This window comes from Octopus bimaculoides, chromosome 7, assembly GCF_046866305.1.
Source record: "Octopus bimaculoides isolate indiv1 chromosome 7, ASM4686630v1, whole genome shotgun sequence".
NCBI lineage: Eukaryota > Metazoa > Mollusca > Cephalopoda > Octopoda > Octopodidae > Octopus > Octopus bimaculoides.
In genome coordinates this window covers 33243477-33260857 of record NC_142934.1, presented here as the reverse complement: position 1 = coordinate 33260857, position 17381 = coordinate 33243477, and the positions used below count along the sequence as shown (strand labels likewise).

The 17381-nt window shown below is 35.3% G+C and overlaps 1 protein-coding gene across 11 annotated transcripts in view; it reads left to right on the top strand.

Annotated features, from left to right (window-relative positions):
- The window catches only part of LOC106883414 (very long chain fatty acid elongase 6), a 60856-nt gene extending 48392 nt beyond the window's left edge, over window positions 1-12464 (top strand). For 10 of the 11 annotated variants that reach the window (XM_014934416.3, XM_014934464.3, XM_052969562.2 and 7 more), the window contains one exon: window positions 11057-12464. In XM_014934416.3, coding sequence (XP_014789902.1) covers window positions 11122-11973 — 852 coding nt within the window. In that variant the 5' untranslated portion in view covers window positions 11057-11121 and the 3' untranslated portion in view covers window positions 11974-12464. Of the gene's footprint in view, window positions 1-8050; window positions 8131-11056 lie in introns of those variants that run through there. The other variant, XM_014934457.3, reaches the window with a different exon arrangement.
- Window positions 12465-17381: the final 4917 nt, after the last annotated feature.

Here is a 17381-nt window from a genome sequence, read left to right as displayed (position 1 = left end):
TACACGTCTCTCTCTCTCTCTCTCTCTCTCTCTCTCTCTCTCTCTCTCTCTCTCTCTCTCTCTCTCTCTATATATATATATATATATATATATATATATATATATATATATATATATATCCATCTTTACATACATACACACACATACATGCATGCATGAATGCATTCATTCATTCATGCATGCATACGTTCATGTTTTGAAGTATCACAGTTGACCAAATCAATAGGTTATCTCTATCTATGAGAAGCAGATGCAAGCACATCGGTCATATGAAAGAGACTCTTTTGTGCCCTTCACAGGAAGAAGTTTCACATCTTGCATATACTTACCAGTACATTTCAGCTCAGTGTATACAACCCTGTTATTCTTGAATAGCAATCAGATTCTTCCACAGCTCTATATATGTTGCAAGATCTTACTAGTGTTAGTATAGATATTGATTTTTTTTAGTGTGTCTTTAAGATTGTCTTTGAATTGTTTGCCTTGTTTGCACTATGGATGTTTTCCTTGCTCCAGCTCACCATATAGCACCTGTTTTGGTATGTGGACAAGATGACGAGACCATCTAATTTGGTGTTTCATAATTATGGACTTGATACTTGTCATTTTTGCCAGCTGCAGTACTGTTGTGTAAGTTACATGGGATCTTCAGGATATTATGCAAGCAGCACTGGTGGAATTGCTTGAGATGTTGGATATGCTTATGGTAGCTTGTCCAGGTCTTGCAGCCATGCAACAGTGTTGTTAAGACACATGCTTGGTAGATCTCAACTTACGTTGCTGCATTGATGTTCAGTTGAAACCAAAGCCTTAATTCAAGCTTTCCAAATGCATCACTGGCCTTAGAAAGTTTATAACTGACTTTATCAAGTGTATTAAATCTGGATAGTATGCTACCAAGGTAAACAAATATATTCATGACTTTTAACTATTTACCTTGACATATATTGATAATGAGATGTATAGTTTGCCTGGTGCTGGTTGTAACATCACCACAGTCATCTTAAAACTGATTTCAATTCCAAGCTCATCACACACAACTAGAAGGCAATCCATCAGGAGCTGTGTCTCACTATAGAGGAAATACATGGCTACTCTACATTATGTAAGAGTGGATGGGAGTAGCTGGAAGGAAGATAAAGATGATAGTGGTGGGATGCCAGGACATAATCTCAGATACAAGTGAGGAAAGGAAATAATATGGATAAAGAACTGACATGGGTAGGTGGATAAGTTCATTAGAATGTAAGAGAAGAGTGGCAGATAGTTATGGGGAAGTGATGGTGTAGAAGTGAATGTAGTGAATGGAACTAGGGTGGATATGTGATCATTTGTAAATATCATTATGACAAGGTTAAGGCAACAGGATAGAAGTGGCTCAGGAGAGAGGAGGTAAGTGGCATTACAGGAAGGGAGGTGGGGAGAGAGAGGGATGTACAGTGACTGAGATGGCTGTCAGAAATATGTGGAGGTGGCTGTAGTGAGTGGGGACTAAGGAAGAGGGAAGGGGCTTTGATGGCCAATAGAACTTGGTGATGAGAGCAAATAAGAAAAGATGATAAAGATGTTGTAATAGCAGCCTAAAACATATTTCAGAGGTACAGAAATGGGTGATGGGTAGAAAATAAAGTGGGAAGGGATGATATTGAGAATAAGGGATGGATTTTAAAAGGAAGTGGTTCCTAAAGAAATAAAATCATGCTTACAGTGAAAAATCATTTCTTTTTCTTTAATCAATACAGGCTTTCATGTATGTAATACATGTTAGGTTATCCTAGATGCTGTTCATGGACTGCTTTTACTTATGAAACTTTAAAGAAGACAAGCTGGTGCTAGATTGCTGGTGTGCTTTGAAAATGTTGAGATTCTGCCAAAGAAATACATAATTTTTTTTATTTGTTTAACTGTTGTTAATCTGGCACTTTCAAGATTTTGGTTGGTTGGTTGGTTGGTTACTGTTTTACATTATTATTTTTTGTAGTTGTTGTTATTGATATGTTTGTTTTATCTGTATTCTGTCATTCCTGTTGTGTTTCTAGGAATTTACATTTGGGGATGGTGGTGGAAGTGGTCATTGGTTGGTGACAGCAGGAAAGAGAGGAGAGAAGAAATGATTTACCAATTTACTTTTGACAAACTGTTTTTTAGATGGATGTTTAGCAGGAGCGGTGATGGCAATGGGAAAACTGGTCATACAGTGGTGGTGGTGGGAACTGGTCATAGTGGTGGTGTTGACAGGGGAGATTGGCTATGATGGTGGTGGTGATGGTGATGGGGAGGTTGGTTATAATGGTAGTGGTGATGATGGGGAAGATTGATCATAATGATGATGGGGTGGGATTGGTCATAATGATAGGGGTGGTAAGGGAGAGTGATCATAGTGGTGGTGGTGTTGGTGGTGTGGAAGATTAGTCATAACAGTGGTGGTCATGCTAATGAGGAAACTGGTGGCAGTGAAAGTAAGAATGGATCAAATAGTATTTCATAGATATTACTAGAAGTATCTCTGTGGTGGCTGTCATGGGGAGATTTATGGGGATTTATTGTTTACTGTTAAATATTGAGTAGATTCACTGTTAAACCTGAACAAGTGGAGTGAAGTCTGGCTAGCATGTGAATGGTTGCAGAGTGTGGGGGAAGAGTTTGTGAAATGTAGGAATAGAATAGATTGTCTGAACTAAACTATTATATTTAGTTATTCATTTGTTTTGCAAGATTCTTGATGTGAAATTGTGTGTTGAAACAGATAGTGTTAAACTTGGGGATGATCATATTTTGCTACTTAAACTCATGCACTGCATATTTGGTCTTCAGTTCAGCTTTATTACTATTATTTTAGTTTCTTTGTCAAAACTCTTTTGTCACACTACCTGTGACCTCTTCAGCAACTCCTTTATCCCATGTATCTCCTTTCGTTCTGCTTATTCTATTTTGTAATACCACAGAAATTCAAAATGGAATAAGCAGGACAAGAGGGGACATGTGAGATAAAAGGATGCATGATGAAAGCGCTTAGACAAAGGACACTAAAATAAAAATAATAATAAAACTGAAGTGAAGACCAAATATATAGTGTGTGTGTTTAATTGGCAAAATATGTCCATCCTCAAGTATAATAATATATTAAGGGTTCTGTGAAATACAGGCAAGTAGTAGATTCTACAGCTGGATGCAGCTCCTAATACCAACCATTTTACAGAGTATACTGGGTGCATTTTTTCATGACACCAGTGTTAGTGAGGTTGCCAAATGACTTCCAAGACAAGATTATTCAACTGTAGTGAGACAAGGAAAATGTGAGGAAAAAGTTCTTGCACATCTGGGGTGGAACAAGTGTCAGGTGGGTTTGGATGGAAAATCACTTGGGAAAAAAATTGGTCTTTGATGATATAAAAATGTAAGAACAATAATATATTGGTTTCAAATCTTGGCACAAGGCTAGCAATTTTAGAAGAGGGGTAAGTTGATTACATCAACCTTGGTTCTCAACTGGTACTTATTTTATCGACCCTGAAAGGATGAAAGGCAAAGCCAACCTCTGTGGAATTTGGATTCAGAAGATAAAGAAATGGATGAAATGCCACTAAGCATTTTCCCCAGTATGCTAATGATTCTGCCAGCTCACCACCTTAAAGACCAGTAATATATTGAGAACAATAGAATCATTTGTTCTCTTCCCACTCCCACTAATCATTTGCTGAAGATAATAATAATGAGCTTATTGTATGCAGTGTACTGTGCTCAGGTGCACTACAACTTGTCAGAAAATGTTAATAGAAGAAACAGAAAGCAGCCATTAGCAGAGTGAAAAAGAAAGAAGTCAGTAATGGAGGCATAGACTAAAACACAAAAGTACAGAAAAGTGAACTGTAAAAAAGCCATAAAAAAATAAAGGTGTATAGGTACATCAGGAGTAGTGTTTGGAAAGCATGTCCTGACAGCTAACAACCAGCATGGATAGTTTATTCCTTGCTTCAGCAATTCTGAACATGAAAAAATGTTTTTGAAATTAATGAGTACTGTGCTATTTTTTTATTTTATAAGCATATCCACAAGTTGTAGCAGTATTTAATTAAAAAAGATGGCCAAAGTTGTTGGGAAGATGGTGGATAATCTTGTGGGCTTCTACCAAGTCAGAAATAGGGCTTTACATCTTAGAATGAAATTGTTTTTAATATATTTTGGACTAGTTAAGGTGGTGAGCTGGTAGAAACATTAACATGCCGGGTGAAATGCTTAGTGGTATTTCGTCTGCCGCTATGTTCTGAGTTCAAATTCCACCGAGGTTGACTTTGCCTTTCATCCTTTTGGGGTCGATGAATTAAGTACCAGTTATGCACTGGGGGATCGATGTAATCGACTTAACCCCTTTGTCTGTCTTTGCTTGTCCCCTCTATGTTTAGTCCCTTGTGGGCAATAAAGAAATAAGAAACATTAGCACACCAAACAAAACGTTTAGCAGCATTCATCCATCCTTACATTTTGAGTTCAAATTCTGCTGAGGTTAACTTTGCCTTTCATCCTTTTGGGATTGATAAAATGAGTACCAGTTGAGTACTGGGGTTGATGTAACAGACTTACCTCCTCCCCTGAACTCGCTGGTCCTGTACCAAAATTTAAAAACAATACATTTTGAACTGGTTACTGTGGTATGATAAGTTCTTAGTGAATAAAATTTCTGGCCAGTCCTACTCTTAACTGGAGTCATATAAACTTCAGCATCATACCAGTATAAACTTCTATACCAGTCATTACCTGGATAACCATCTACTAGCATCAGCACAATAAGGAACACTCAACTCATTTGCTTGATTGTTTCAAATAACAGTCGAACCTCCTTTGACTATCTTGAAAAAAGTGAACAACACCTTGAATAAAGCAGTTCTACATATTCTGTTTGGAAAAAAATGTGGTGGTCATACCTGTCATGCCTTTGACTGATCTGGGGCTAAACAACAACAACCACTATAACTAAATGACAATTACTACATCACCTAAATGCAATTCATTTGTATGTCATCACCAAACCAACTAATCTACTTGATTGTTGACCTGTTTAGAGTTATCACCAATACCAAGCCTCTACCAGACAAACCTTGCCACCACCACTACTACCAAACCATCATAACTACCACACTTTTAGTACTACTCATTGTATTTACCTCACCACTTCCACTTCTCTCTTTATTTTGGCACTATGGCCACTACATAGAGGGGGACATTACAAGGACAGACAATACAGTACAAAACGTGGGGTACATTTAACGAATGAAAACATGAATTATTAAAATGAAGGATGAAATGGCTAACGAGCCCCACAAAGCTCGCATTTTTATTTTACCATTCTATTTATACAGTTTTTTAATTCACGTCTTCATCTGTTATAAGCTCGGTTACGTCGTCCAACCCAATTACATTAGGCAGACTCTCGTATCGAACAAATATTCTACTGTTCGTAATTATATCTGGGAACAACTCTTTTAATTTTTCCACTTTGTCTTTCTCTATTAGTACTGCTCTTTGGTTTGCTTCAAACATATCTGTGCTCAACTTAACTCTCGTCAAACCTTTGATGCCACTTCCATCACCACTGCCACAACCATCACAACTGCCACCACCACCATCACAACTACCACTAATATATTCTCCTTATTGCTCTGTCTAAAGACAAAAAAATGGTATATCTATGTTGGATTAGATGTATCTCTGTTGGATCAGATGTTGTTTAGCCCCAGGTAATTCCTGAACCATCAGACCTACAAAGATGTTCCAGCTGTGATCATGCAGTCTTTTAATTTTTCTTTTTTTTTTCACACAAACTGCATTTTGTAATGTGTCCTTTGCTTTATTTAAAGACTGTACTGTCTAATCTTTTAAAAAGGCAAAGGAAGAAGATTTAGCTGCTATTTCTAGTAAGTCAAACAACTATATTGAGGCAGACTCTCTGGCTCAATCTTGTATTGTGTATCAAGTCATTTAGGCCTTCTCTCACAAACTTATGATCAAACATGTTCCAGCTTTGACCATTCCACTTTTTTCTTCAAACATAATGTCTCTATGACTACATTACTTGTTGAGGTTATCTCTACAGATTATCTCTAGAAACTATAGCCAGCACTGATTTTCTTACAATGTTTCGTATGTGAGACACCTAATGTAAACAGCAGTAAGATCAAAGATGAAAAATGGGTATTGGGTATACATGACATATTTCAGGAGTTTTTGCTCCTTCATCAGAACTCATCTAACCCCACTTAATCATCCACAAACTCATTGCTTAAATAGCCACTAAATATAGCAGTGTAATGTTATTGGATATCCCAATTTTACATATTAAACACATTCCAGGAATGTGTTGGATATATAAAGTAGAAGTAGTAGTAATAGTATTAGTGGCAGCGATAGTAGTAGTAGTAGTAGCAGCAGCAGCAGCAGCAGCAGCAATATAAACAGTAACATAAAAAAAAAACTGTAAGGGAGAGTAAATTTTGGCAATAGACTAAGAATGAAAATTGCTCATTAAGGGCATCAGTCTGGCAGTTAACTTTCTTCAGTTATACCATCTTGAGAATATTGTATTTCAGTCATTGATTTTGGAGAAATATAATGGATATGGTGTACTTTAAGGTTTCACCAAACTACAAGAGATTTGGTGTCTTTAATTATTGATTTCTAATAATGGCACTGGTTTTGGGAAATGACACAATATACAAGTATGTATTTTATCATTCCTGGGATGATGTGAAGCAAAGTTGTCCATGGCTAAACTCAACTAAACATAAGGCATTTTCTCTATCACTCTACATTCTCTATAATCCATTGCTAGCTCATTTGATTCTTGTTTGGACATTCTTGCTTTTTAATCTGTTTTCAAAGACTCAAAAATGCTAGAATTTCCTCTTCTTTGTTACTAAAATTGTCTAAATTATTCCTATATATCTGTGGTTTTTAGTTGAAACACTTCTCACTTGTCATTCCCAATGTCTTCTTTATATTTTACCATAAACCCCAACATATCCTACATTACCCACCACTAAAAAAAACTTCACATTTTTGCACTCTAAGGCCCTATAGTTGAGGGAAGATTTAAAAGCAAGGGTGGATTAACAGATTAGTATGATAGTGCTAATAAATATGTACATGAGGCATGTGGTGTACATGTTGACTTCATTTCACACTTAGAATGACTTTACTTACTTCTCAGAAACATTTGAGAAAGATATGAATTGACATAGGCATGGCTGTGTGGATAAGAATTATAAGCACACTGGATTGCTTTAGGGCATTTCTTCCAGTTTTACATTTTGAGTGGAAATTCTGCACTAACCCTAAACCTAACCCAAACCCTTTCATCCTTTTGGGGCTGATAAAATAAGTACCAGTTGAGTATTGGCGTTGATGTAATTGACTTACCTGCTCCCTTAAAATTACTGGCCTTGTGCCAAAATTTGAAACCATTATTATTATAATAAAGGCGGTGAGCTGGCAGAATGGTTAGCAGTATTTCATTTGTTACTACATTCTTAGTTCAGATTCCACCGCGGTCAATTTTGCCTTTCATCCTTTCGTGGTCAACTGGCACCCTCCCACCAAATTTCAGGCCTTGTGCCTATAGTAGAAAAGATTATTATTATTATAATGATGATGATGATGATGATGATGACATAATTCATCAAGGTGAGAACTAATAAGATAGGTCTCACCTGTTATTGAAGTTGACATTCCATATCAGTTCCAACAGGGCTCTATTAATATTCAGTGTACTCTTAAGAAACCACACTGATAATATGTAAGAGAAACAGCAGCTGTAAACACCTTACTGACTTTTCAACTAACCTGATTTAAACCAGGAATATTTCAAGATGATTTCTGTAGATAGATATACATGTAACCATAAACACATACTCTCTCTCTCTTTCTCTCTCTCTCTCCCTCTCTCTCTCTCTCCCTCTTTCTCTCCCTCTCTCTCCACCTCTCCCCCCGCTCTCACATACTCACACATACACATAATGTTGCCTATCTTTTGCAATTTTAAAATTCCAACTTGTAGATATTTGCATAAATCTACTTGCTCCATAGTCGCTGATATTCGAGGTTAGCTTGCTTTCATTGTCCTTATAACAGAAAATGGTAGGTAATCTTGATATATAAAACAGATTTTGTGTGTGCATATGTTCCTTATGGATTTGAAAACTGAGTTACAGATTTTGACGTATGAGGTATCAAAATATTCAGTAATCTTTTGGCTACCAAATAAAGTATGATTTTTGCACAACAACTCTTTTTTACTACAAAAATAACCTTGAAAATGAGATTTTATTGCACAATTTTGAGATCTTTAACTAACAGAGGCAACTCTGCCTGAACGGTATGTCTTACATAGAGTATAATGAGAAAATGCTTAAAATACTTGGAGTTTTACCAGGGAATGAAACTTTGAAGAGATACCGTCAACTTTATTAGAATTATTTACTAGATAATCTTGTAATGTGAAGTATGTTTGTTTGTGTTTTGTTTAGCCCAGAGTTGCCTCTGATGTAGCAGACCCATCACATACTTCTTTTTTTTTTTTTTCTTCCTGAAATACTGTAAATCTGTGTCTTTCTTTTGATGAAAAAATGTGTTTTAAGAAAGATTTAGCTGCTATTTGTAATAGCTCAAGTTACCACAGACACAACTCTGTTTGTGTGTTTTGTTGTGGTGAAAAAATTACTTTTTCTCAAAATATTTTGCACAATAATTTTTAAAGAAATCTGGACATCTTTCTTACTTCTAACCATTCGACTTTAAATTACAATTGTTAATTGTTGGAAGTCAAATAGACTGCAATGTACATATATTGTTATTGTATAGAGTGGAAGTTCAGTACGAAGTTTTGAACACATTATCTTGTGGTTAGTAATCCATTACCTTGAATTTGAAGCCATTAAATCTTTAAACATTATTTTACTGGATTTAGTCTTTCGACTATTGCCAAGATGGAGTATTACCTTCAAAAATTCAATTGAGCATACTGATCTCAGTACACATTTCAATCTGGCATTTATTTTATAGACTTCTACTTGATGAACTGCTAACGTTGAAACATAGTGGGATGCAATACTCAATTTAACAACAAATGTAAAACACACACACACACACTCATACTAGGTGCAAAAATGACTGTGTGGTTGAGAAGTTTGCTTCCCAACCACATGGTTCCATGTTCAGTCCCTCTGTATGTACTTTGGGCAAGTGTTTTCTACTATAGCCCTAGGCTATAGTAGAATTTGGTAGACAGAAACTGCAGCATTGTTCATCAGAAAATAACCAAAAAACATGTTTATAAAGAAGAGTTGTTTGCTTCATACTCCTCGTGTGCCGATTCTGTTCATAAAAAAGGAATGAATAATATGTGGCTGTAGGTCATAACACCCAAGCAACACCGGGGTGCATTGTTAGTTGTTAAAATAACTGTGGGTTAATGCGCTATTATCTTATAGCCATCTTTTCTCAGAAGAAGGAACCTTCTCCTTACATGAGAAATTCATCTCTCCTCATGACATCAATTTATACAGTTTTTCAGTTACTATTAACTGTTTTTTGTTTAGCCAATTCTAATTTTAGTTATTGTTGCTTAGGTCAACACTGATTTTGTAAATCTGTGGTCAGAGGTATTCCAGCCTCAACCATGCCTGACTTTTAAGAGTATCAATATGTCTCTTTTTTTAAGACAATAAGAAGGTGTGATTTGAGAGAAAATTAGCTCCTCCCTCATTGATTTTAAAAAGAAAATATTTCTTATCTAGCTGTTATCCAAAACCCAATATTAAAATATATTATAAAGGTAGCAAGCTGGCAGAACCATTAACATGCTGAGTGAAATGCTTAGCAGCATTTTATCTGTCTTTATGTTTTGAGTTCAAAGGTCTACTTTATCTTTCATCCTTTCAGGGTTGATAAAATAAGAACCAGTTGAATACTAGGTCAATGTAATCAACTTGCCTTCTCCCAGCAAGATTGCTGGTCTTGTGCCAAAATTTGAAATCAATATTAGAAGGGTGTTGCAAAAAAAAAAAACAATCTTAAATTTACCATTCTTGATAAATGTTTCAACAGCAAAAGCAGTGTGCACTAGTCCAAGAAATAATGGGAACTGCAAAAAGAAAACAAAGATGTAAAATATTAGTTCTATGAAGACAATGTTAACCATCTGCCTAACATCACTAGCATCACACCCAGGAGTGTGTAAAATATGGGCGGTTCTTTAGTCACACCTTGTATATATATGTATGTATGTGTGTGTATGTGAGTCATCATCATTATTTAATGTCTGTCTTCCATACTGGATGGGTTGGACAATTTGATATGAGCTAGGCAAGCCAGAGAGCTGCTTCAAGTTCCATTGTCTTCTTTTGCATGGTTTCTATGGCTGGATGCCCTTCCTAATGCCAACCACTACAGAGTGTACTGGTTTTTTTTATATAGCACCTGTACCAGTGGGGTTGCCAAGTAACTTGTGAGAGGAAGACTTCTCAGTTACGAGAGGGAGTGGAACCATGGGAGGTGGCTTTGTGCTAGTTAAAGTATAATAGAAGGATAGAGATAGGTGTCTTACTATAGAGGAGACACTTGGCTAGCCTAGTAAGAAAAGAAAGGAAAGGAAGGAGAGATCAAGTTAGAAATAAAGATAGATAGATAGAGAGAGAGAAATAGCTGGTGGAACAGTGGGGGAAGTGGGTATAAGTGATACAAATTCCATTTTGTCCTATGCAAGCAAAGAAAAGATGTTAAATGATTATGATGATGACAATGGCACATTAGATACATATGCACACACATACGCTCAAGGTTTAATGAAGTAAATAACAATTATAGTGTTGTTGATTCCTGCATTCTAGTATTTAATCAATTTTAAGAGGACTACTGCTAGTGGTTCTTGGGCTACTGCTAGTGACAATTTCCCTCTAGGTTAATTCTTGTGGATAACCCTGGATATTTATGTATTTATTTAATTAACCTTCATTAACTCTCTTTTATTAATGATTTTCTTTTTGTCTTTTTTTTTTCTCCACAGACTGAAGGCACTAAGAAGATTGTCCATCCAGTATTTTTGCTGAAGATATTTCTTCCTCAGGTATCATGGTTTTAGCTTCTGCTTCAAGCCAAAGTCACATGGGGGGCTGGCAGATGATGGAAGATGGTGAACACAACTATTCCATAGTCTTCAATTTCGAGAAGCTCTTTGATGAACCCTCTTTCATGGAGTACATGCTCAAAAATTGGACCAATTGCTTTATTTATTCAGTCATCTACATAGTTCTCATCTTTGGTGGACAGTGTTGGATGAAAGCCAGAAACAGATTCGACCTCCGGCCTGCTTTAGCTGTGTGGAGTGGAACATTGGCTCTGTTCAGCATTGCAGGTGCCATACGTACATTGCCGGAGCTGATTTCAACAATCCGAAACCGTAGCCTACAATATTCCATCTGTGTACCAACATACTTCCGTGGTGTAACTAGCTTCTGGGCATATATGTTCACTGTATCGAAGGTGTTTGAGCTGGGTGATACACTGTTTATAGTCCTCCGGAAGCAGCAGTTGATATTCCTGCACTGGTACCATCACATTGCCACATTGATCTACGTCTGGTATAGCTACACTGACCATACAGCCCCTGGACGATGGTTCATGGTTATGAACTATATTGTGCATTCTATCATGTATACATACTATGCTTTGCGAGCAATGCGCATCTATCTTCCAGTGGTGGTTAACATGACTGTCACATCCCTGCAGATTTTACAAATGGTCGTTGGTTGCCTCATAAACTACTGGTCATTCCAAATCAAAACACGAGGGGAGTACTGCAACCAGAGTTACGATAATATAAAATACTCAACTCTTATGTATTGTAGTTATTTCTTCCTCTTTGCTCATTTTTTCTACAATGCATATATTAGGAAACAGAAGCTTTTGAAAAAGGTTTCTTGAAAAAAATGAACGTCAGCTCCATCAACACATTTTTCTGAGCATCTTTAAAAAAAATAATAATTAGAATAATAAACTCAGAAAGAACACTCCTCACCAGTGTGTGTGTGTATATGTGTGTGTATGCAGGTGGGGGTTGTGTGGTTGAGGTGAGGAGTGAAAAGGATAAGTTAAAAGAAAAAAGAAGGGGAAACTATAACAAGAAGAAAAAATCCAGAACAAATTGAATTCATGATTTACTCAGCCAAGAAGCAAACAAGTTTATTAACAGCAAAATAATAGACATGCAAGAGAACTTTGCTAAAATTGACGAAGATGGAAATAATAATTTTGACATTACTTCATCAGCTCTTACAATGAAATCCATTTTTGTTTCTGTCTATCTCTCTCTTTTTTGTTTTGTTTCTTCCACCTCATATTATTTAAAATTATTTTAATCATATGAAGAATTAAATTTTCTGTTACCTTTAAATATATAAAAACAAAGAAAACAATTTCTTTTATTTGAAATGATTTTTTTAAAGACATTATTAAAGATTATGTTGTTTGTTTTAAAGATATATATTCACACACACGCAATATATATATATATATATATATATATATATATGTTTTTCATGCACACACAGATGGATATATGTGTATGCATTTATACATGTATATACTTACACACACTCACACTCACATATATATGTTTATATATGTATGTGTGTATATATATATATACATATATGTATGTATATATGTATGTATGTATATATACCTATATATGGCTATGTGTATATATGTATATATATATATAGACATATATATAGATGTTTGTATATATAGATACATATATATAGATGTTTATATATATATATAGATAAATTTATATATATATATATATATATAACATATACATATTTTTTGATATAGTCAAGTGCCTCCGGTACTGACCTTAGCTCTATGTCACTGGAGCACCTAATAAAAAGCAGGTAGTACTTCTCCTTCGCAGTTGAATACTTTGCAATAGGAATGACTCCAGTGTATAAAAAGTCTTGCAGCATTATTCATTTCCATGCTTTGCAGGGAGATAAGGATGCAAAATGTCTGTCTCTTTGCATATATGTATTCTTTTGTAATATACATATCTGCATATGTGTGTGTGTTTGTGTGCATGCAAATGTATGTGTATACATACAGATATGTGTGTATATATATATATATATATATATATATATATATATAATGTGATACATGTGTAATATGTAACTTCAAATTTGGTGGAAGTGAGTCTGAATTATTATCAGGGTAGAGGATTGGCAGGGGCGATAAGAGCCAGACAAAATATCTCACAGTATTTAGTTTAATACCATTTATCTTCTTAGTTCAAAACTTTACCTTTGATCTTTCTGGTTGCAGTTTAATCAAGTAACTCCTCTCCTCAAATTTGGCTTGTGCCTATACTAGAAATTATTATTATTATTATTATTATTATTATTAAGGCGGCAAGCTGGCTGGCATTTCAGCAGTCTTTACGTTCTGAATTCAAATTCTACAGAGGTGGGCTTTGCCTTTCATTCTTTCAAGGTTGATAAAATAAGTCCCAGTTGAACACTGGAGTTAATGTAATTAACTTACCTCTTCCCTCAAAATTACTGGCCTTGTGCCAAAGTTTGAAACTATTATTATTATCATTATTATTATTATTAGTAGTAGTAGTAGTATTAGTTGTAGTAGTAGTAGTAGTAGTAGTAGTAAGGTGGTGAGATGGCAGAATTGTTAGCCTGTTTGACAAAATGCTTAACGACCTTTCTTCCAGCTTTACATTCTGTGATCAAATGCTACTGAGGTCGATTTTGTGTTTTTATCCTTTTGGGTGTTGATAAAATAAATACTGCAGAGCACTGGGATTGATGAAAAAATAGTGTCATACATAGTAGAGTTCATGTTGTGCTGGGGATGATTTTGTTTTTTATCCCTCTAGATCTGATAACTATTGAAGTTGATTTAATCAGTTATAATCTTGCCTAGAAATTTGTTGTGTTGTATCAACATTGATTATTATTCAGTAGAGTAACTGACTGAATACTTTGCTGTTTTTAATTATGTCTCTCTGCATTTTGAGTTTAAATTCCTCTGGGGTGAGCTTCACACTTCATCCCACTGAGCTTGATAAAATAAAGAATTAGTAAGGTAGTTGCATTTAACTAAATTATTAATGATACCTTCTTCTAGAATTTGTTGTGTTTGAATATTATTATCAGTAAGTTGGCAAGCTGACAGAATTGTTAGCACATCAGATAAAATGCTTAGCAGTATTTTGTCTGTCTTTACGTTCCGAGTTCAAATTCTGCCAAGTTCAGCTTTACTTTCCATCTTTTTGGGGTCAATAAAATAAGTATCAGTCAAACACTAGCATCAGTGTAATTGACTGTTCCCCATCCCCAAAATTTCAGGCCTTATGCCTATAGAAGACAATTATTATAGTTATTAATGTGGCAAGCTGCAGAATTATTTGTGTATCATAAAAATGCCTTGCAGTATTTGTTCCAGCTACTTTATGTTCTGAGTTTGAATTCTGCTGGGGTCAATATAATCCTCTTGCATCCCCCCACTAAAATTGCTGGCCTTATGCCAAAATTGGAAAGAATTATTATTATTAATTTCATGAAGATCCAGTAGAAATTAAAAACCAAATTAAAAAATCCAGATAAGCAACATCATAAAAATGCATGTTTGAGAGGAAAGCTGTCTCTTTCAACTTTGCAGTCTTTGGCATATATCTGTAAATCTTCCTGGGAAATATCTATATAATACATCTCCTGGGAATGATGTATTCTGATTTTCTGTCCCCACCTCACCCACTCCCTTAGTTGTTGATACAACCCTTTCATGTAGTTTTGGTTCTCCTGGTACATTATGATTTTGGTTTAATGTTCATGCATGCACATGCATATGCACGCACTTGTAAGTTTATTTCATGTATGATGGGTGTGTGTGTGTGTGTATATATATATATATATATATATATATATATTATATGCATGATAGGTACATATTTATATATATATGTGCATGTTATATATATATATATATATATATATATATATATATATATATATATATACACATACATACATACATACATACATACATACATACATACATACATACTTTGTTTCTGTTACTTTTTTTTCACTTTTTTGTTTCCATCATTACACATTAAAAGAAAATATTTTTTAAAATTTAATGAAAACAGTTTTTTGTTTGTTTATTATCATTTCTAGATTCTTTCCTTAACCCCATATTTTGTGAGAGCTAATTGTTTTTTTTTCAGTTATTTTGTATGTTAAGTTTTAGATGAGGTTGAGAAAGAGAGAGAAAGTTGTGGAGTTTAAATCTAAATGAGAGAACTGTTAAGACATTAGTGTTAATTTGCTTTCTGTTGACTTTGAAGTAAAAAGTTTGAAAATTTCCACTTAATTTTGAGGTATATATATGTTAGCTGAAGACTACGAAATGTATGTCATTGCATTCATGTGATGTTTTATGTTCTATCTTCCTATCACATGAAAGATGGATAGCATATGGTAGGCTTACAAAAAGAGAACCTGTTAAGGATAACTACATTAGCTATCACTGGTGATGATCATAGGTAGAAAAGACGAAGTACTCGAGGCTACCTTGGGTTGGGCAATGAATTGAACAAACACATTGTTGTGTTCAGAAGGAGACATTTGATGATAGCAATGAAAGTTGACTCTAAGTCTATGCACAACCACAGACAGGTTACATAAATGACTGGGTCATATCTGAAACAGCATTGATCTTACTATTAATAGGCTATGGCAATAGAAAAGTTAGTGCAACAGATGGGTTAAAGCAACTGTAGGAATACTTATCACAGGTTTGCTCAGATGACTAGGTCTTTACCAAAGGCCAAAGTAGATAACTGTTTTAGAAGGGGCAACATGTCAGAATAAGTTCAGAGACAGGTGTTAAACTGGCAGTAGGGAACCAATTCTATGTCCAAATTCTAACAGTTTCTTTTGTTTTCAAAATTCACTTGTCCACCTTCACTTGGTAACTGTTTTCCTACTCCGTCAACATCATCATCTCTTTAAAAATATACCCCCCCCCCCAATACTAATTAGAAGGTAAGCCATAATAATTTTTATTATACATAATCCACTTAGGGTTTTAATCCAGGCATCCTTAACACAGCCACAAACATAATCCCTAACTCCATAACAGTTGTGTTGCCCCCTTGTATTAGTATTGAATCATTGTTTCCCTTTTGTTTCATATAGACTGGACTGGTTTTGTTCCTGTAACACCAAAACAGAGTTAGCAACAGTACCACTACTGACTTAGTTAGTTCCTGTCATTATCAATAAATCTATCATTGGTAAATCTGCAGTAAATAAAAGAAAATTACAAGATTTTGTTGTTCTGTAGAGTTTTATAGAGATTTTCATATACACAGAGTGTTAGTGCATGAAATTTGCACACACACACACACACACACACACACACGCGCGCGCGCACTCATAAATGTATATATGTTCTTTTATTCTTTTATTCTTTTATTTGTTTCAATCATGGACACAATATAGAAAGCAAGTCCTATCAGTAAACCCGGTGGGGACCAACTTGTCTATGGACCTTTTTTGGGTGCGAGGGTGTTGCATGTGTGTGTGTGGGTGTGTACATTCCTCCATGGCTAGATTTAATTTGCGTATACAGATTTAATCTGCGATCCATGGGACGAGCCGTTTTAACGTTGCGTCCTGCCCGAAGCTCGTCGAAACGCCGGTGTTAAAACGTGGGTAGCTGAAGAAGTAGAATGTTCTCTATGTGGCTCGTGTGTTCTCGTCTACGTTTGTGTGCAATGTCCTGTACCCAGATATGCACCTATACATACAGGTGGATGTCGGTATGCACATACCTGTACGTATATATGCATATACTCATTTACTTTTATATATATATATATATATATATATATTTTGACGAATGTGTGGGTGAGCATGTGTGTGTTTCAAGCGAGGGTGGTTGCGTATACACATATAGGCGCATGTACGGATTGGTGCACTTAGGCGAATACTATGGACTTTTCTACTCCCTTACCTTTACCCCCTCCCCTTACTTAGCGGTCTATAGCTCCTTTGTCTTAATAACGGTCAACCACACAGTAATTCCCCTTTGTTTAACAGTCATTTTTCACAGGAATTTTAAATGGCCAGATAACTGAAGAGATGGCGGCGTGGGTTTCCGCCCCGGCATCCGAAACTCGGAGTATTATCATGGCTACCGAATAAGTGTCACATATTTTTACAGATATATATATATATATATATAATGTGCATATTGTTTTTTTATTGAAACTGAAACTGAGTTTGTCTTGCAACTCAAGATTCATACCA